Here is a 19605-nt window from a genome sequence, read left to right as displayed (position 1 = left end):
CTAAGGTCCCAATTTTTGTTTATCCGTTGGTCCTTTTTCTAACGGATCCGTTAAACCCAAATAAAGTGCCACGTGTCAATTTTTTATTGGTCCAAATAAAAATTTTAATTAAAAAAATTTAAAATAAAATAAAAAATTAAAAAATATATTTTAAAATTATAAATTTATTTCATTTTATTTTATTTTATATTTTCTTTTTTTTATTCATCTTCTCCAAGCTCTTCTTCACGTATCCAACCCCTGCCATGACCTTCTTCTTCTTCTCCATTTCAAAAGACCCTCTCCACCATTAGCAGCAAGCTAGCGACGCACCAAACAACCACCAGCAGCAGCCCAACGACCCTCTCAACTCCCCTTCGCCCAAACCACCACCACCAGCCCGACGAGTCGGTGATCCAACCACGATAGTGCCTCCTCGACTTCATTGGTGCTGTTGTTGATGTTAGATTTGGTGAAGGATTGCCTCCGATCTTGACTGCTCTTGAGGTTCAGGGCTTCTCTCTCTCTCTCCCTCTCTCTCTCTCTCTCTCTCTCTCTCTCTCTCTCTCTCTCTCTCTCTCTCTCTCTCTCTCTCTCTCTCTCTCTCTCTCTTCTTCCTAAGCATCAAAGCCCTAATACATTTTTTCAGACTTTTTCATCTCTTTCTCGTCCTTGGAAGGAGCTTCGAATCTCGACGGCAGTGGGCAGTGGACGACTGGGAAGGAGGTTCGGATCTCGACGGCGGGCGGGCTGGAGCTATGGGCAGATGCAATAGACGGGGTTCAGAGTGTGGCTGGAAGAAAAAGACGAGGTGGGGAGGGGGTCGGAGTGCGGCTAGAGGAAGAAGACGAAGAAGAATAAGAAGAAAAAAGAAAAAAAGAAAAAAAAACAAATAAAATAAAATAAATTATAATTTTAAAATATTTTTTAATTTTTATTTTATTTTAAATTTTTTTAATTAAATTATTATTTAAACCAATTAAAAATTGACACGTGGCATTTTATTTGTGTTTAACGGATCAGTTAAGTTAGGGACCAACGGACAAACAAAAATTGGGACCTTAGGTATTTTCACCGCCAATTTTTGAGGTTGAGGACTAATCGGCATCAACCTCAAGTTTTTGGGGATTTTTGCCGCAATTATCCCTTTATATTTATGTCAATTTACTCTCTCTCTTGAATAGAAAAATTACACATTTTAAAACACATGATTTTTTTTTTGGACGTTGAACTGAAAACTTACTTTGTGTAACTTACTCGTGAGAAACGTGGAATCACTAAACTATGAACATATAATTAAGGTAATGAAATAAAATAAAATTCATTTTTATTACATTTATTTGTTTAATAGTACTTTAAAAACGTTAGAATTAAAAAAATGATTTGAGTAAAAACCAATTTTGATGGATTAATAACCATTCGTTTCAATTGTTTTATCCATAATTATAATAATAATAAATAAATAAATAAATACTTTAAATTGCTTATTTTGTTAAAGAGTAATATAGCATTAATTTAACCAATTCTTCAAGTCTTCCCTATTGAGAGGCCGGCTCTTTATTTAAATGAAGACAAATACTAATAAATGAAAATAAGAATGAATTATTATTCATTTATTAATATATTAAAAAAAAGAAGAAAAAGAAAAAGATCAATGATGACAATTTTTTTAAATAAAATTAATTATTATACTATATATATGTATCAAGAATTCATGAAGATCCTCTTCTTGAGACTAAATAGTATCTTAAAATATTATACACATGACCAAAAAATTGTGTTGAAATATCTTTTTCTACTCAATCATACATTAGTATTTTAATTTCTTAGTATTAATATTTTTTTTTAATTATGTTACTCAATCTTTAAGCAACAACCACCCACGACACAAAATTTAATCTTTGGAATATATATATAGTGCAACCATGAAATCATTTTTATTTCCTTCATTTTCAATGAGTGAATATTTATAGTATATTAATATATATACTATTCATGATTGCTATATTGAAATATATTATTATCATTATTATTATTATCAAAATCAAACTCATAAAATTGAATGCAATTAATTTATTTGTAAGGGAAATGTAGTTCTTCACTAATTATTCATTTGTACATGAAGACAAAAAATATAAAAGATTTTGTAATTTGACAACTCAAAACTCAAACTAAAAAACATTCAAACAAATGAAAACCAATCACATGATCATGATTAACAAATATCAAGTAATTATTAAAATCAGAACCCTAGAAATTCACTTCTCGAGTTTCAGCTCCAAGAACCCTGGTGATCTTGATCCAATTTTCGCAACTCTCTTTTCTCTCAATTTTTTCTCTTTTTGTATTTCCCTTTCGATTATTCAATATGAATTGTATCTTGCATTACAGGGAATGATTAAAGCCTTGAAATTGATAATATGAATGACTCAAATTATTTACTATTGCGGAAGAAAAGGGAAAACATTCAAGAGATTTTATTGTATTGAATTGATTTGTTTACAAAAGGAAATAAGCCTTAAATAGGCAGCAGTGAAATCAGAAACAGATCTCCTTAAATCAAGGAGAACCGTTGAAAACAAGGGACTAACCAAACAGAACATATACATATGTATATGTCACTAACAGAATACAATATAAACTAACAGAGTATAACAGAAATACAATATTCTTGTTACCCCCCCCTCAAGATGGACCATAGATATCATGAATGGCCATCTTGGAGAGATGAGTATTGAGGATGGTAGATGGGAGAGGCTTGGTGAAGGCGTCGGCGAGTTGTAGATTGCTGCTAACAGGGATCAATCGAATGGCAGACTTGGTGATTTTTTCACGAATGAAGTGACAATCAAGTTCGATGTGCTTGGTGCGTTCGTGAAAGGTTGGATTATTGGCGATGTGGATCGCCGATTGGTTATCACAGTAAATGAAAGCAGGGGTAGGTTGATCGATGTGAAGGTCTTGTAGTAGGTATTGTATCCATGTTATCTCACTTGTGGTAGAGGCTAAAGCGCGGTATTCAGCTTCAGCTGAACTTCTAGAGACCGTTGGTTGTTTCTTTGTTTTCCAAGAGATGAGGCAATCGCCAATAAAAATGCAATAGCCTGTTATAGATCGACGAGTGATTGAACAAGTTGCCCAATCGGAGTCAGAAAATCCTCGGAGATGGAGGGATGATGTTGAAGAGTATAAAATGCCTTGGCCAGGTGACCCTTTGAGGTAGCGAAGAAGATGATGTAAAGCTGTCAAATGTGTAGTGCGAGGGCAAGACATGAATTGGCTGAGAGTGTTGACGGCAAATGTGATGTCGGGCCGAGAAAGAGTCAAGTATAGGAGGCGACCAATGAGTTGTCTATAGTGAGATGAATTATCGAGAGGGTCCCCATCTTGATCATTGAGTCGTAGTCTTGGATCCATGGGAGCTTTGGCAGGTTTGCTGTTGGTGTATCCCGTATCGGCAAGTAATTGAAGTGTATACTTGCGTTGTGAGAGAAAAAGATTGGAATTAGCTCTTGCAATCTCAAAACCAAGAAAATACTTAAGTGGGCCAAGAGTCTTAAGCTTGAATGCGAAATTTGGAGTGCGTCTTGTAACTGATGTAAAATGTTCAAGTTAGGACCGGCAAGGATAATGTCATCCACGTAAACAAGAAGCACTACAAATGTGTTTTGTGTTCCTCGAGTGAAAAGGGTGTAGTCGGCTTGTGATTGAGTAAAACCTTCTTCAAGAAGAGCGTCGGTGAGTTTCTTATACCATTGTCTTGAGGATTGGCGAAGTCCATAGATGGATTTATGAAGTTTACATACAAGGTTGTCACCCGATATAGAAGGGGGAAGTTGGAGTCCTTGGGGTATTTGCATGTAAACTTCCTCATCCAAATCACCATTGAGGAAGGCGTTGTTGATGTCTAGTTGTAAAGTGAACCATTGTTTAATAGTGACAATGGCAAGTAGGAGTTTGAAGGTGACCATCTTAGCTACGGGTGAGAAGGTGTCAAAAAAATCCAAGCCTTCTTGTTGAGTGTATCCTTGAGCGACAAGACGAGCTTTCAATCGTTCGACACTACCATCACTGTTGTACTTGATTTTGTACACCCATTTACATCCTATGGCGCGTTTGTTAGGAGGAAGAGGCACCACGGACCAAGTCTTGTTGGTGATGAGTGCGAGGAGTTCATTGTCCATGGCTTGGAGCCATTTCTTGAATTGAATGGCTTGTTTGTAATTCTGAGGTTCGAACTCGGCTGTAACTGCAAGAATAAACATTTTGTAAGCCTTGGAAAGTTTGGAGTAAGAAACATATTTTGATAAAGGATAAGAAGTGGAAGTGTTATCTTCCAGTAGGTTGTAACACTCGAAATCCTGTAGGTAATTAGGTGGCCGTGACACTCTAGAAGATCTTCTAGGCAGGGGTTCTGGAGCAGTGGATGAATCGGGTGGTCCAGGTGGTTCTTCATGTTGTTGTGCATCAGGTCCTGGTATGTTGGCTGCAATATCTTGCAGAAGAGATTCAGAGGAGGCCGATTGTTGAGAAGCAAATTCTGGTGTGATTTCTGCAATATCCTGCAGAAAAGAGTCAGCAGAAACCGGACTGGGATACTCATCAATATGTGTATTTGTAATATGTTCATTCGGGAGAATAAGAGGTAAAAAAGGATCAACATTATTACTACTAGGATTAAGTTTATGAAAGGGAAAAATATGTTCATGAAAAACTACATTTCGAGATATAAAAATTTGTTTAGAATTTAAATCATATAAACGATATCCTTTAACTCCCCTTGGATATCCCAAAAACACGCATGTTCTTGCCCGAGGTTCAAACTTTGTTCGGTGGGAAGTAATGGTTGATGCAAAAGCAAGGCAACCGAAACATCTTAAGTCATCATATTCGGGTTGTTTCCCAAACAAAATTTCATAAGGCGTTTTGTTCTTGAGATTTGGTGTAGGAGTGCGGTTGATCAAAAAAACAGCAGTAAGAATACACTCTGTCCAATATTGTATAGGCACTCTAGATTGAAAAAGTAAAGCTCTTGCAACATTTAGGAGGTGTTGATGTTTTCTTTCAGCGACGGCATTTTGTTCAGGAGTTTCAATGCATGAGAAATCATGTAGAATGCCATGTTTAGAAAACAAATCTTTAAAAGTAAGTTCAGGTGCGTTGTCGGATCTGAAACGTTTGAAAACACAATTATATTGAGTTTGCACATAAGAAATAAATTCAGGTATAATAAGGAGAACATCCGATTTTTGTTTAAGAAGATAAATCCAAGTAAATCTTGAATGATCATCTACTAAAGTAAGGAAATATTTGTGATTAGAGTGGGAAGTGACATGATAAGGACCCCATATATCACAATGTATAAGATCAAAACAATGAGAAGTAAAGCTTTTATTATTTGGAAAAGAAAGCTTTCTTTGCTTTGCTAGAGGACAAACGTAACAAGGTTCAATAGCATGTAAATTTTTCATTTTACAGTGTAAAGAATCACTAAGCAAATCAAGACATTTATTTGACAAATGGCCCAATCTTTTATGCCAAATTTCAGCGGAAGTGAAGGCATTGATAGGGACGGTAGTGGTGTCCAAAAGATAGAGACCATTAGCCGATTCACCTTTGCCAATCTTCTTCTTGGTGTGTATTTCCTGTATGTAAAACTCATTAGCAAGAAATTTTAGATCATAGTTATTGTCTTGAGTTAAGCAGCTAACAGAGACAATGTTATATTGGAAAGTAGGAACATAGAGTACATCTTGTAAAACTAGATCCTTGCTGATACGAACATTGCCACTTTTGTGAACCAAGACATGATTATTGTTAGGGAGAATCAATCTAGTAGTATGGACAGTATGAACATTTTGAAAAAGTTTTAAATCTGAACATATATGTCTAGTGGCACCTGAATCCACTATCCAAGATTTCTCTTTAGGCAAAAAATCATAATTTGTTAATACAATACCTGAACTACCTGAGGAAGGATTGGGATCGGTAGTAGGCAGATTAGTGGATTGAGATGCTAAGAGATTGAGTAGTTGTTGATATTGGTTTGGTGTTAATTGAGGCAGCATAGTGTTGTTGTCTTTCACATCCGAACCAGTGTCATTTGTGGTCTGAAATTGATTGGCTGCAGCACCTTTTGATTTTTCTGGTTTGTTGTATCCAGGAGGGTACCCATGTATCTTGTAACACTTTTCGATGGTGTGCCCGTGCATATTGCAATGAGTGCAAAAAGGTCTACCGCGTTTCTGTCCTTGGTTCTTGGAAGTATCGGATTTTCCGGGGTTTCTTTCTCCTTGAAAGGCAAAAGCCATGTTGGAGTTGGGATCGGCAGTAGCGATTTGCCCTCCTCTTTGATTCTCTTCCTGTGACACTAAATGAAAAACCCTATTAATTTCAGGTAAAGGATCCATAACTAGAATATTACCTCTCACTTGCGAATAAAGATCCGATAATCCCATGAGAAAGGACATGATGTACTCCATATTGTGGTGTTCTTGTAATTTCTTGACTCCTCCACAAGTACAGCCATTACAAGTGCAATTTGGCCTGAAATTGGACAATTGCTCCCACACTGTCTTGAGCTTGGTAAAATACATACTGACGGATTGGGTTTCTTGCTTTAGATTCATCAAAATCTTCCTTAGATTGTAGATATGAGCACCATTCCTTTGCTGAAACCTAACTCTTAGATCATTCCATATTGCAGCAGCTGATTCGTCGTAAAGAATACTAGAAGAAATCTCCTTAGAAACCGAGTTGATTATCCAAGAAATGACGATATTGTTGTTCCGAATCCAAGCATTGTAGAGAATCTGATCGGTTACAGGAGGTTTGGGTATGGAACCATTCAAGAATCCCAATTTGTTCTTGACTGAAATGGCCAATTCCATTGCTCTACACCAAGCAATGTAATTTTCCTGTCCAGTGAGTAATTGGGATACCAGAATATTTCCAGGGTTGTCTCCATGATGCAGAAAATAAGGATCGGATGGATCTTCATAAGGATTTCTAGGTCTGTTTATTTGAGTGTTCAAACCCGTACCTGGCGTTTGAATCCGATTGTCACCATTGTCGATTTGAGCAGTGGCTTCATTGTCTTGTTCCATTCCTTGATCGTTGGACATGGCTGGACAGAAAGAAGCTTAGAGAGGCGTCTCAAGAACTCAGAGAAAACACTGTGAAGGAAGAGGAATTGTCGATTGAAGAAACGAATTCTTCAACTGCGGACATTGAACGTCGCCGGAGAAGAACAGAAAACACGGCGAGGAAGAGGAGAACGAATCAAGATCGAAAGGAAGTATAGCTTCCTTGCTCTGATACCATATTGCGGAAGAAAAGGGAAAACATTCAAGAGATTTTATTGTATTGAATTGATTTGTTTACAAAAGGAAATAAGCCTTAAATAGGCAGCAGTGAAATCAGAAACAGATCTCCTTAAATCAAGGAGAACCGTTGAAAACAAGGGACTAACCAAACAGAACATATACATATGTATATGTCACTAACAGAATACAATATAAACTAACAGAGTATAACAGAAATACAATATTCTTGTTATTTACCAAGTGTACTTAATTAACTAAATAGAATTCTACAACATTTCAATAACTGACATTACTCAACTGATGCTACAACATTTAACTAACTTAATAATTTAGTTAAAACTGTTATAAAAATTACCAAATACAACAAAAGTACTACTGATGATACAATATATAATACATGTATGATGATCAAAAATGTATGTTGAAATGGATAAATGTTTTTGTATTCAATCATATCCTCACAATATATAATATCATATTATATTTTTATGCTACTCAATCTTTAACCCACCACACTAAATTTAATCTCTGGAACATTGCAATCATATATAGCAGCCATTAATTAGTATATATATTTATTTTTCTTCTTCTTATATATATAATCTCAATGAGGAAATTCACTATAATATTTGTATATATATATACGTACTCATGATTATTGCTGGTAGATCCATTGACAAAGCTAATCATTTTTATTTTTATAATTGTTATTAATTTAACTCATCACAAAAGATTGCATACAAATTTATATATTTTCTAGGGAACATGTATAATTTTTTATCCCAATTAATAATTTAAAAAGTAAATACAAATTTAAGAACATGGCCATTACATGAATATGGAAAACTAACATACATATATAAATACATATTTATACAGCTGTAAAATATATATAGTCAATGGTTGTCTCATACAATTTTTAAATTTCTTCTTATATTTGTAACTTTTTAGTTATTAATTAATTAAATAATTGATTTTTATTACCAACCATTGATACTAAACAGATCATTGAGCTGTAAAATGATACTGAATAATATTTTTAATACTAACGAATCTGAGTAGAAAAGTAATTTAAAAAAGCCAAAAAAGATTTTCTTTTTCAATCTTCATATAATTGATGAAAGTTGAATGACTCATTTATATATATCCATATATCACAATCCAATTCTATATATTACAATTATATGAGTAAATGAAGAAGCTCCACGTGTCCCTAAAAAGATTGAACCCCCACCAATAAACAAGAATCAAATCATTCATAATTAATATTTTTACTACAACAAAAAACATACGTGTCTTCCCATATAAAATCCCACGTAAACAAAAATATATGACCTAAATTTATGTTGTGGTCCTCCCTCTTAACTTTTCTTATCTCCAATTATTTATGAATATTTTGAAATAAATAATAATAATAATAATAGAGACACGACTTCCATACATATATCCACACTCGTGCATATATATGTAATTAATACACAATATTTATTTATATATAATATATAGTTTCTTTTTGAGCTAGCTAGTGTGAATATATTATAGATATAGATCTGGATCTCATGAATTTTTTCAAATTTCAATCTGTTTTTTTTTTCTTTTTGGGTTTTTGTTTAAATAAAGTTTTGGGAATATATATATAATGTATAGATATAGGGACATCACAGACAGGCCACGTATATCATCAGCAGGCAGTTTTGATTTTTAATTTAATGAAAAATGGAGGATGTATCTTATGGAAACAATTGGAGGCAAGCCAATGTATATGTTTTATTAGGTTCTTTGCATATATAATAATGGGTAATTCAAGTTCTTTGCTATAGCTATATTTTTTATTTGTTTTGGTATATAGAAGAACGTTTTAGTCCATTTTATTTCATAGGATTAGCTCTAAATATAGACGAGTTAGGCTTGTACTCAGGATTCATACTTTTTGGGAACCCAAAATAAAAAATAAAAAACAATATCAAGTTTTTATTTAAATTAAATTAAGTGATGAATTGTAAACAACAATTGTTCATGGTTTGGAGTATATGATGCATATTATACAAGCAATGGTGTCTCATGACTCTCTTAGACACATATATTCTCAGGGTCGGCTTTATTTTTTATAATCATGTATATTGTCGTTATTTATAATTATATATATGTAAATTTTTAAAAAAAATTAAATAATTTACAAGATTAAAATTAAGGTTCAAATACTTTGTTATATACTCGTCATCATGTTTTTCTTATACACACATGGCTTGGAACTCTTTGAACTAATTTATTTTCGACAGTGTATATTATTTTGATTTTTTTTTAAATTTACGTGATAATAATAAAAAAGATATTAGATTAAAAAATTCTTACGAATACTAAAACAGATAAAGAAATATTCATATAGTCTTTTAAAAAAATGTACTATAGATTTTTTATATAATTAATAATAAACAAAATTTATTAAAAGGTACCAATATCATAATATTATTATTGATATAATCACGTAATTTAAAAAACCATACTAAGAATATTAAACAAAACCGGTAGCTAATAATTAGAAGAATGCTCTACAATAAAATATATAGATATAAAACAACAAAATACTAATATACATACATATGGCATTATTTAAAGTAATATGCAATGATTGTAGTTTTTGTTGGCCTAAGATGTGACAACTTAGCCGAATTTGAAGGGAAAATAAACCTTCCCCATAGGCCCATACCACCATCACATGCTCTCCACTTTGAACTTTGTCCCCCTTTTTTCTTATTCTCATTACTTTTTCCCTTTTTGTGTGTATATATAAAGAGAGTGTTTGAGCCATAAGATAGAAAAACCAAGAAAAACCCTTCTCTCAAAATTGCTAAAACTAAACCAAATATGGCTATCAACAAGCTTAGTGTTAGATCCATAAGCCTCCCAACAAGGCCTCATCCAAGCACAACAAGAATAGAACAACAACTACACAAAATCCAAGCTTTGGAATTTGAGGTTGCCACCTCATCATCATCATCATTTTTCAAAGGCTTATTATTTGAGCTAGAAGAGTTATATGAATGTGTTGATGATCTTCTCCAAATGGGGTCAACCCAACAAGTCCTTTCTCAAAATCAACATGAAAAAAGCTTAGAAGATTTGTTGGAAGCCTCACTAAGGCTCTTGGACTTATGTGGTATTACAAGAGATGTTTTGCTTCAAACTAAACAACATGTTGGAGCTCTTCAATCCACTCTTAGGAGAAGAAAAGGGGACCCCATTATGGAGATTAACATCACAACCTACAATTGTTTTAGAAAGAAGATGAAAAAAGAGGTCAAAAAGTTGACTTTTGCAATGAAGCAAGTGAGTAAGAAATTTGAGTCATCACAAACACAAATATTGAGTGAAGAAAATGATCACTTGTGTGCTGTGATGAGAGCACTTAGACAAGTGTGTGCTATGAATAGCTCTATTTTCCAATCTCTTTTCATGTACTTAATTATGACTCCTAATAAGGTCTCAAAATGGTCTTTGGTGTCAAAATTGGTCAACAAGAGTAGTGCAGTTGCTTGTGAAGAAAAGTTATTAGAGTGTGGGAATGAATTGGAGAGTGTTGATATTGCTTTGTCATCTTTGTTATGTTGTAATTATGATGATTTGAAGCTAAAAATAGCTCAAAAGAGAAGTGAGGATTTGGAGATGAGCATTGATGGGCTTGAAAATGGTTTGGAAAGTTTGTTTAGGAAGTTGATTAGAACAAGAACCTCTCTTTTGAACATTATCTCTCAATAGAGAAAAAGTTTTAAAAGAGAAGAGTTCTATATATAGTTTGCAAAGCATTTTACCAAAATTTTTTTAAGGATTTGCTTTGGAATTTTCTAGTTTTTTCATATGAGAAATCAATATCAAACTATGTAAATTATTGTTGGTATTGTATTGCTATTGTACAATGTAAAGAAAAAGACTACTCTTGCATATATTTTAATACAAGTTTTTGGCTATCCTTTTCTTTCTCAATGGAAATCTCTCTCTCTCTCTCTCTCTCTCTCTCTCTCTCTCTCTCTCTCTCACACACACACACAAAATTCTATACAAAATAATAAAATTAAGGGGCTTTTCTAGTTCTACAATTAATAAAGCCTAAAATTATTAGTTTATCAAAGTTTTCAAACTATGAATCCAACCATAAATGGAAACTCATAATTTAAACATAAATAGTGTATAGTTTCACTTCACCATAGAGATGGTTAATAATTATTAATCAGTAGTATCTTAGGGAGGTTAATCGATCTTTACTTAATGAGTTATTAATATTACCCTCATGAACATGATCCACATGCTTCATTAATTATATATTCATGAACCTTTTCTCTTGTGATGGAAGGAAGCACCACGTGGAGCATCTTAAGTGGTTAGTGGATAGAATTATTGAGTGATGGAAGACGCGTGTCTATGAGGCTCCACCATTGTTTTTATTGAAAAATTAACTTTTGACTTTGAGAATATATAATATCTGTGATGCCTAGCTGATATCTCTACACATGTTATGTTATTTTCCCTAACCAAACTTCTTAAAAGTTATTATATTAAATTATATAAAAAATTTAAAATTTAGTTGGACTAATATCGATATTAACACATAAGAGGGTGCTAGGCACTACTGGTCTGGTGCCCTTTAACATTTCTCTATATAATGTAATGAGAAATACTAAAAGGTACCAGTATATTTAGCAGCCTCCTACATGATTAATATCGTTATTGGTCCAATTAATTATCGAGTCTCATATAATTTATAATAACTTTTAGGGAGTATCGCTAGTCAATCACAAGGCAACACGTCTAGAAAGTGGTAGCACCACTAGTGCCCAATAACAATATGTTCATAATGTAATATACAACACACCCCTAACATCTCGTTTGGAATGCCGTATTAGGTCGTATTGTATTGTATTGTATTATATTGAATTAGATTATACATTATATTTTTATATAATACTATGTCAAACTTTAAGTTTTACTAAAATATTATATATTTAAGTGTCCATAAAAGTTAATACCACATATAGTTTTACATTAAAATATTGCATAAAATACAATTCAATATAATACAATACAATACAATACAATACGATCTAATACGGCGTTCCAAACGAGCCTTAGGTGTCATCAATACATTTCGTATCTGCTTTGTCATTTAAGAGAATTTTTTAGCTTAATTTTTTTTATAGTCGTTTATATTGTAATTATTATTTAAGATATTCTGTAAAAATTTTAAAAAAATTTAAGCAAATATAACACTAAAAATAAGATTCAAACAGTCTGTTGCACACAAGACTCTTTTATTTTATACTTTATGACATGTTTTATTTTTTAAAAAAAAAAATTAAAAATTTTACAAAATATTTTAAATAACTATAATGTAGATAATAAAAAAAATTAAATTAAAAAATTCTCCTATATTAGCGTAACAATAACAAGTATATTGTAGAATTTTTTAATATATTAATGTCACACAATTCAAAGTAATTTATTGTTGAGAGATGTGATTAGTTAATTTATATTTTTATAAAAATAAGATCATACATATAGTTGATATTGATATCTCCCATTTATTCGCATCTTTTATCTTTTAACCTTTCTCTCTTTTCTAAGCAAAGCCACTTTAATTTGATCAAAAGCCAAACAAAAATTGTTGTTTTGTGTTTGAAAAAGAAGCCACTATATTATGCAGCTTTTTATGTGTATACACTTTCTCATTCATGGGATTTTGTTTCATACCCTTTCTTTTTTTGTAATTTTTCTTTTCTTTTTTCTTTTCAATGCAAAAGAATATATGACCAAGATCAGTCAAGCCGGCCAGGTGCTCCCAATAATTCAAAATATTTTGAATTTTTGGTAGATCTAGAGTACATCCCCAAGGTTATTTTGGTAATTTTCATCTGTCTTGATAATAATTAAAAGAATATTTTAGTTTATTTTGTTTAATACTTGTATGTTATAGTTATTTAAAACCGTTTATTAATTTTAAAAAAATTCGAATAAATTATAGTGTCAAAAATAAAATTTATTCAGTTACTTATCATGTATATAAATAAACAGTGTGTAGTAAAATATTTAAATTGTATTTTTTATATTATAGACTACTTATAATTTTTTATAAATTTACAAATAATCTTAAATAACCACAATACAGATAATTATAAAGAACTAAAAAAAAACTATCTCAAATACCGAAAAAATAAAATTATACCAAAACAACTTTTTTAAGGGTTATGCAATACATTTTTCTATTCTTTTTAATTGTTATTGTAATTAAGTAAAGAATGTTTATATGAGAGAAAATTTCAAAAAGGGATCAACAAAAATATTAATTTAACAAATAATAATAAAAATGTGGAATATAAGTCTCATGCAAATGGACAAGGGAGAAAATAACAATTCAACTCTCAGAAAGTGTTCTTGGTAATATAAATAAAATATATATTTTAATAAAAATAAAAAAGGATTATATTTACAAATACAATTTTTATTTTATTTTCTCCCAATAAGAATCTTATTTTCCATTACTATTAAAAATATCTATATCATTAATTTGTTTTTGCTTTTTTAGTAATATAAGAACAATTTTGTCAATACTATACTTATTCCATTCACATTATATAAATGTAACCAAAACCAAATAGTACCATTATTTATAACTATATTATTCCATTCAACAATAGTCAATAGAGCTTAATTAAGTATATTATAATATATTATATATATAATTATATTCTATAATCTATATACTAATTAAAACCAAATGCATGTCACCTAAGTTTGTCAAAAATCCAAGAAGAAGAAGAGAAGAGCCTTCCACATGTACCATAAATAGCCATTCATTCATATATAAATATATATAATTAGACCTTAAATATATATATATATATATGTTTATATATATAGGTCAATTGTGTTAGTATGTAGTAGGATTAATGAAACCAACCCAAGAAATTAAGAGGCAACTAATCAATTAATAAGCATAAACTCAAATAACATATAAATTTGAGATATTAACTTATAAAATTTTATAAATTTTTGAGTATCCAAAATAGAGTTTAAAATAATCTGTTATGTGCAGTGATGATCTGATTCAATGGATCACATTTAATGGATTTAGACTCAACCGATCCAATCCAATTATTTATTGTATATTGAATTTTTTCATCCGATCCAATCTAATTGAATTGAGTCATCTGATCTGATCCGATCTGATCAAATGAATGTATTGGATTGGATCGGTTCCAACCATTAGATGCATTGATTGTTTTCTATTGGATTGAATTGAATCCATCTAATCCATTTTAGCTACCATTTAAGTTGATTTCATTATTAAAAAGAAAAATATATAATTTAAAACTTAATAATTCAATATACATAATAAATATTAGTTTAGTTCAACCTAATTCTCATGATATCATAATAAAATTGCTAAAAAATAAAATTTATTCAATACGCATTAACAATTTTATTACCGTTTAGGAATATGAGAATTAATATTTTAAATTTAAAGTATTTTTTCATTAATGTCATGTGTTAAATATATATTAAATCAATTAATATATTTTAAAATAAATATATAAAATTATAAATGTATTTTAAAAATATACAAATATAATTGGATGACCATTGGATGATAATTGGATCAGTTTGGTCGGTTATTCATGGGATCGGATGTCCCATCCAACAACCGATTCGATCCGATTGAATTTTTAAAATTTTCATCCGATCCGATCCAATTATAATTAGATATCTAATTTTATTGGATCAGTTGGAATTGGATCGGTCGATTGTAATTAAATTGGTGTACACTCCTAAATTAAATTACTATAAATATATTTGTGGGAGTTTCTATACCATTTTACTTTTGTGTTTAATTATCAAATAAAAAAAAAATTAATACAATCTTTTTATCTTTGAGGCTACAGCTCCCAAAGCTACATAAGTAGATCCGTTCATTTTTTATACTATAAATTATTTAAATAAAAATTTTAAAATTTTACAAAATATAAAATAATTATAATAAACACAATCATTGAAAACAAAATTGAATTGATAAATTTTTAGATTTTTAGAGGGTTGTGTACACATAATCCATAATCTCCCTATAATAAAATTAATGTTAGGTTTGATATCCTTATAGGGGACATATAGATGAAACATGTCACTCACTCGTGCACCAAATATTAATAAACAAAAAAGTTTTCTATTCTATTCTATTCTTCTTCTTTCATTTTATTAATGAAAGAAAAGCAAACCCAAACCCAAACCCCATTTCCCATATATGCATTCACTAAACTAACTAATAAATAAATAAGATAAAATAAAGTGTAGGTGATCTTTCAAGATCTCTTGGTTTCCACAAACTCTTATCCCAACTTTTCTTAATTGGTAACCAACTTCAATGAATTTTGACATATAAACAAGAAATCGGTGGCTTTAGTCGGCTGCTATGTTGCATGAAACCAACAAGAGACACATTTCTATACCATTTACACATATATGCCAAATGGCAATTAAATCTATTTTCTTTTTAGTTAAATAAAACCAAAATTAAAATTAAATAAAAATAATGAGAGAACCCTTTGTATGGTTTAGAGAGGTACACATACACATAATCATCATTGTCTCTATTAGTGTTAAAGGTTGGGTGAAAGATGTGACAAGTTAACATAACTTCAAAACTTACCAAAAATAACACAACCCCATAAATTTTTGACACGTGGGTATTAATAAAGTTAGATTCTTTTGCTCTATGCATACATAAATATCTTGTTTCTCTCATTTTTACACTTTGTTGGATCTCACTTTAACTTTTGTTTTATTTTTAAATACCTTCTTAAAATGCAGCTGCCTATTCTTAGATACTCATAATATTTTTTATTTCTACTTTAGTTGCATATTCAGCGATTTTTAATAGAGAATTGCTAAAAAATATTACTGGTACCTAACACTCTGTTTGATGTCATATCAATATTAATATAATTAAATATCAAATCTAAACTTAAAAAAATAATTTTTAAAAAATATCGTTATAAATATTAATAACCAATCACAATACTCATTCTCAATATAATAACTTCCAAAAAAAACCCACAATTTTTTGACACTTGGCATTAATGAAGTTAGATTCTTTTGCTCTGTACACATACATAAATATCTCAATATCACAACTCAAAGGGAACCCCACAATTTTTTGACACGTGGGCATTAATAAAGTTTGAATCTTTTTGTTATAAATTGTGGAGAAACTCATTCAACAAACTCAAATACTAATAAAAATGCCTTCTTTCACCCAAAAACATCTTTACAACATTCGATCTAATACCTTACCAGTTCGATCACACCCCACAACACAAAAAGTTGAACAAGAGTTAAACAAAATCAACCTTATTATCAACAAAGAGATCTCATCTTCAACAACAACAACAACATCATCATCATCACTATGTAACTCACTCTCTTCTCTCAAAGACTTGTACGGACAACTAGAAGATTTGCTAAGCTTACCATTGACTCGGCAAGCTTTGGCTCAGCACCAACAACACAAATGGGTTAATGAGTTAGTGGATGACTCGCTTAGCTACTTAGACATTTGTCACAACACAAACGATGTCGTTTCAATGCTTAAACAGAATGTCAAAGATCTTCAATCAGCCATAAGAAGAGCCAAGGTGTTGGAATCTGATTATGATGATCATTCTTCAATAGAAACTAGTGTGAGTGCTTACTTTGCCTTGAGAAAAAAAATGAAGAAAAGTTCCAATATTTTTGGGCAATTGGTTACTAAAAATTGTAACTTTCCTCTTAATTTAGATACCCATTTGAGTGCTGTGGTTAGAGTTTTGAGAGAAACTAGTTTGGTTACAAGTTCAATTTTGGGGTCACTTTCTCTGTTTTTGTCAACACCTTTGTGGAAGCCTAAGACAAGTAGATGGTCTTTGGTTTCTATTATGGTTCACAAAGGGTATTATGGTAATAATCACCATCATCATCATCATGTGATGAATGAGTTTGAAGGTTTGGACATGGCAATGAATGGTTTGTTGAGTTGTGATGAAAATGGTAATGATGAGAAGATTGAAGATGTATTGAAAAAGTTGGAAGCTTTAGAAGTTGCCATGGAAGGACTTGAAAATGGATTAGAAGGGTTGTTTAGGCTTTTTCTTCATAATAGAGTTTGCCTTCTAAATGTGATTTCTAATCAATAGTCATGTCATGTATAGACATTTTTTATTTATGTAATTGTATAAACATTATCATCATCAAGATATTTAAGACGATATTTTTTTACTTTATTTATCTTTTATTATTAATTACTTGTAAATTGTAATTATTACTATTGGAATTTGTTATAGTAAGCCCTTAAAGGATTCTTTTTGTATTCAGACAATTTTTTTAGTTTAATTTTATTATGATGGCATTTTTATTTTTATTTTTATTTTGAAGAAAAGCGTATTTATAATAGATTGGTAAAATTAAATCTCCCGGTCCCCATGGTCCGACCATCGGATCCCTGGTTTTTTTTTGGTTTGAGAGAGACGAAGAGAGAGAGGGGCTGGTGCACGGAGAGAGGAGGGCTATGGGGGCCGCTGCGCCGTGCGCCGTCACCGTCGGTTGAGGCTTCGCGACCGAGAGAGGGGGCTGGGTGGGTTGAGGCTTCGGGTCCGAGAGAGGGGGCTGGGTGGGTTGAGGCTTCGGGTCCGACAGAGGGGGCTGGGTGGTCCTCGTCGTCGTCGTTGGAGGTGGTGGAGGTGACCCGCAGTCTGTGGAGGTGTTTTGGTCGAGAGAAAGAGACAAGTTTAGATTTGCTTTGGTTCAAATGTGAGGGGTATTATGGGGATAAAGCAAAAGTAGTCATATATTGCCTATAGTATAACATTTAGTATTAGAGAAATAATTTTAGAGTTTTTATTTATTTTTTTTTTTTTTGAAAACAAATAATTTTAGAGTTTATTATGATAAAATTTCAAATTTCCCTTATATAATTCTTTTAAGTGTACACAATGACGTAGCCATTAACTGACAAATTACTATTATTATGTTGGCTCTTCATCGGCACATATTATTACTTGTATTGATGTTTTAACATTATTACTTTTTCTTTAAATAAGGACAAAGTTTTTATATTAAGTCAATAAGTCATCTATCAATAAAGTTGGCAAAATAATATCGTCTTAGATTTTATTTCTAAAAAAGGAGATATTTTTCACAAATAAAGTCACGTGTAATAATAATAAAAAAAATTGTTTCTTTTTAAGGTAGAAAAGAATAGTGCCAAGGCACAAGGAATATGGCATTTTTCCACCTAAGATGCCATGATTCTCTTTCTCTTATCATATTTTGTGAAAATATTGAGACTCTCTCTCTCTTATCGTAATAATCTATGTAAATTTAAAATAAAAAAAACAAAGAACTCTTAAATCAACACCTCATATGTCTAACATTATTTTGGCTAAATAAAATTTTTACCCCCAAATTTTAATATACACCAAATCATATTTTTTGAATTTTTAAGATCGTTAAATATCTCCCTTAAATTATTGAAATTGATACATATTAAAGTTTGAGAAACATAATTTAATAGATATTAATGTTTAAGGAGCATGATTTAATACATAAACAATTATCAAATTAGTAAAATTGAATGCAATTAGACAAAAGTCTTTAAATCTAACAAAAATAATTCAGAGAAAATTTTTAATGGCCAGAAAAATTCAAAAAACATGATTTAATATATATCAAAATTTAAGAAACAAAAATCTTAATTAACCTATTTTTTTTAGAGAAGAGAGTCAAAATTTAAACCTACGAGAAAGAGCTATAAAATGTTAAACTAATGCTTATGACTACTAGATGTTTAAACCTACATAGTATATGTCTTGGTTGGTTGGACTTTTAATAGTTGCTTTTAGCTTTTTGAATTTTAAAAGCATGGTTGAGTAGCCAATGAGTTTTAATTTTTAGTTCTAAAGAGTTGTTTTCTACCAGAATCCAATTTTAGTAGCTTTTAGCTATAAGAGCATCTTCACTGATGTTTGGAGAGAATGCTTAGTGATGTGGCATAGTGCTTGGAAAGAGTTGATTGTTGAATGTGTTTGGATGTCAAACCAAAAAATAACATTGATACTAAAACTTGATATTGATGCTATATTCATGTTTTTTCTTTTGTTTAATTTAAAAAATTCTTACCATTAAATTATTGTTAGAAGTAAGAGTACTGAAAATGATTGAGAAACCACTGATAAATTACTCTTGTGACTATTAGTCCAAACCCTTTAAAACTATTCTTTTAAAA

At 30.9% G+C, this 19605-nt stretch overlaps 2 protein-coding genes across 2 annotated transcripts; both read left to right on the top strand.

The window, feature by feature from the left end:
* The first annotated feature begins 9988 nt into the window (after window positions 1-9988).
* LOC115702441 (uncharacterized) lies at window positions 9989-11285 on the top strand. Its single transcript, XM_030629898.2, has one exon. The coding sequence runs from the start codon at window positions 10170-10172 to the stop codon at window positions 11058-11060; it is 891 nt and encodes a 296-aa protein (XP_030485758.2). The 5' UTR covers window positions 9989-10169; the 3' UTR covers window positions 11061-11285.
* A 5303-nt stretch (window positions 11286-16588) lies between these two features.
* On the top strand, window positions 16589-17518 carry LOC115702641 (uncharacterized). Its single transcript, XM_030630060.2, has one exon. It carries the CDS (start codon window positions 16589-16591, stop codon window positions 17516-17518), a length of 930 nt encoding a protein of 309 aa, XP_030485920.2.
* Window positions 17519-19605: the final 2087 nt, after the last annotated feature.

This window comes from Cannabis sativa, chromosome X (assembly GCF_029168945.1).
Source record: "Cannabis sativa cultivar Pink pepper isolate KNU-18-1 chromosome X, ASM2916894v1, whole genome shotgun sequence".
Lineage (NCBI taxonomy): Eukaryota > Viridiplantae > Streptophyta > Magnoliopsida > Rosales > Cannabaceae > Cannabis > Cannabis sativa.
This window is presented reverse-complemented; position numbering and strand designations above follow the sequence as displayed.